We start from the raw sequence: 2,534 nt of genomic DNA on the forward strand, positions 1-2,534 counted from the left end.
AAACTTCAAATACGATGAGACCGATGGTTTCCAATGTTGGGTGCGGAGGCCTCCTGGCCTCCGCGAGTGCCCTAGGCACCAATGACATTAACGACGACTGAATGGATGCTTGATGATTATGAGCTGCCTTGTGGATTTCATACGATGCTGACTGCGATGACATGGACTTCAGGGTAAGATGGCCAGTCCTTCTGATGTCCTGTCGTGAGCGAATACAGCTGTCCGAGCAATGGTACCAATGCACGGATGGAGGAATATCCAACAAACTGCCACGATTCTGCTACGAAATAATTGCTTGTATCTTCTTGCTGGTTAGGGTAGTAAGATTGCCTTGGATGGAACATGCACGAGAGTAATGGAGAAACATGCTGTAGACCTTCACCGAAATACAATTGACGGTCTGGTGTGGACTGTTAACTAAATGATGATACCACGCGGGTGATCGTCCCACCCGGGACGTGGAGAAATCTGTCTATGGTGGATGAACATTCCTTGAGCTTTTTGAAATATACAATGAAACAAATACTTAACTGAACGGCGGAGAACTTCCATTCTGAGGAGGAAGATTATCGTCCTTAACCAGAACCATGGTGCCAACGATGAGATTGTCGCGCTTCTGGGTCCATTTTGTCCGGTTATGCAAATCGGAAAGGTAGTGTGTTTTCCATTTCCGCCAAATCTGTTGTACATAACTTTGCGACTTCTGCCACAAGAATAAGCGATTCTCAGGAATTTCCTGCAAATCTGGTGAGGGAATTGACACAAGAGGTCTTCCCGCTATGAAATGCCCTGGTGTTAAGGCCTCATAGTCGTTGGGGTCGTTGCTGAGTGGCGTTAAAGGACGAGAGTTCAAAATTGCTGCTAACTGCTGTACCACGGTGTGTATCTCGTCATATGTTAAAACTCTGGATCCAATCGTTTTACGAAACTGCGTTTTGAACGATTTTACGGCGGCCTCCCACAGTCCGCCGAAGTTTGGAGATCTTGGTGGGATAAATTTAAACTGGATCCCTTCAGTTTCACAGTCGCGAGTAACAGTATGTTGAAATTGTTGATTGCACAACTGCAGTCGAAGTAGTTCCAGCTCTCGATTGGCTCCAACAAAATTGGTGGCGTTGTCGCAGGTGATGACTGACGGTTTTCCACGTATAGAAACGAACCGCTTAAGGGCTCCGAGGAATGCCTGGGTTGTGAGGTCAGCAACCACCTCCATGTGCACTGCTTTCGTCGTCAGGCAGACGAAGATTGACACGTAGCATTTCATTGATGTGCTACGACGACCAGGATAGCGTATAAAGAAGGGACCACAAAAATCTACCCCTGTCTTGATAAATGCTGCTGCGGGGCTTACACGATCTGCTGGGAGATCTGCCATCAGTTGCTGGTGAACCGTAGGTTTGTTACGGAAACATGATGTGCACTCGAAAACGACTTTGCGAGCGAGACTGCGAACATTCGTCGGCCAATAACGCTCCCGAATCGAGGCGATCAAGAATTGCTGGCCAGCGTGGAAATGCTTACGATGGTAATGTTCCATAATTAGTTTAGTCAATGGATGCTGGTGATGTAAAATCATGGGGTGTTTCCTGTTTTCGGACACTGGTGCGTTTGCCAGCCGCCCGCCTACGCGTATTATACCGTCGACCAGAATGGGATTCAAAGATGTGATTTTCGATGATTGATTGATCGAACGAGTCTTTCAATTCAGTCGGGAAACTCTCTCGTTGAGCTAAGCGGATTAAAACTTGCAAGGCATCTTCATGCTCTGTATGCGTCAGCAAACCAACATGTCTACTGTTACGTCCCTTCGTTTTTGCGTTCAGGATGAATCGGCGAATCAATGCTAATAATCTGACTAGTTCAGGAAATGAGGATCGTAGAAGAATCAACTCGTTCGTAGATTGATTGTGAGTAGCGAGAGTCGTGGTAGACCTTTCCTCCAAGAGAGCTTCATCTCCTTCTGACATGGTGTCAGTAGATATCGGCCACAAGGATCGATCGAAGCGCAGCGAAAGTGGACCTTCAAACCAAACAGATTGGTATTGTAATTGAGCGGGAATCATTCCGCGTGAGATGATGTCGGTGGGATTATTTTCGCCAGCTACATGATTCCAGCATCCGTCCTTCGTGATATGCTGTATCTCCGAAACTCGATTGGCTACGAAGATTTGCCAACGAGACGGAAGCGATGATAACCAGCACTTCACTATCATCGAATCGGTCCAAAAATATGCATGGGACGGGATTTGTATACTTTTGCGAACCTTCTCGTATAAATGGCTCAGCAATAAAGCGGATGATAGTTCTAAACGTGGGATGGTTTGTTTTTTCTTTTTTCGATTGATATCTTCTATTGGCGCAACTTTTGATTTGGCCGTGATGAGACGAACGCTAACTGATCCATCAAGTGAGGTGCAGCGTAAATATAGACACGCACCATACGCTGCTTCTGATGCGTCACAGAAGCCGTGGACTTCCACGTGGCTCGCATCACTGGTAAATCCAATCCATCGAGGAACCTTGAGTGACTCGAG

General features: G+C 46.7%; 1 protein-coding gene across 1 annotated transcript; it reads right to left on the minus strand.

Moving 5' to 3' along the window:
• Window positions 1-526: 526 nt before the first annotated feature.
• On the minus strand, window positions 527-1,537 carry LOC129766379 (uncharacterized). The gene has a single exon (XM_055766906.1). The coding sequence runs from the start codon at window positions 1,535-1,537 to the stop codon at window positions 527-529; it is 1,011 nt and encodes a 336-aa protein (XP_055622881.1).
• Window positions 1,538-2,534: the final 997 nt, after the last annotated feature.

Source organism: Toxorhynchites rutilus, chromosome 2, assembly GCF_029784135.1.
Source record: "Toxorhynchites rutilus septentrionalis strain SRP chromosome 2, ASM2978413v1, whole genome shotgun sequence".
NCBI classification, from domain to species: domain Eukaryota; kingdom Metazoa; phylum Arthropoda; class Insecta; order Diptera; family Culicidae; genus Toxorhynchites; species Toxorhynchites rutilus.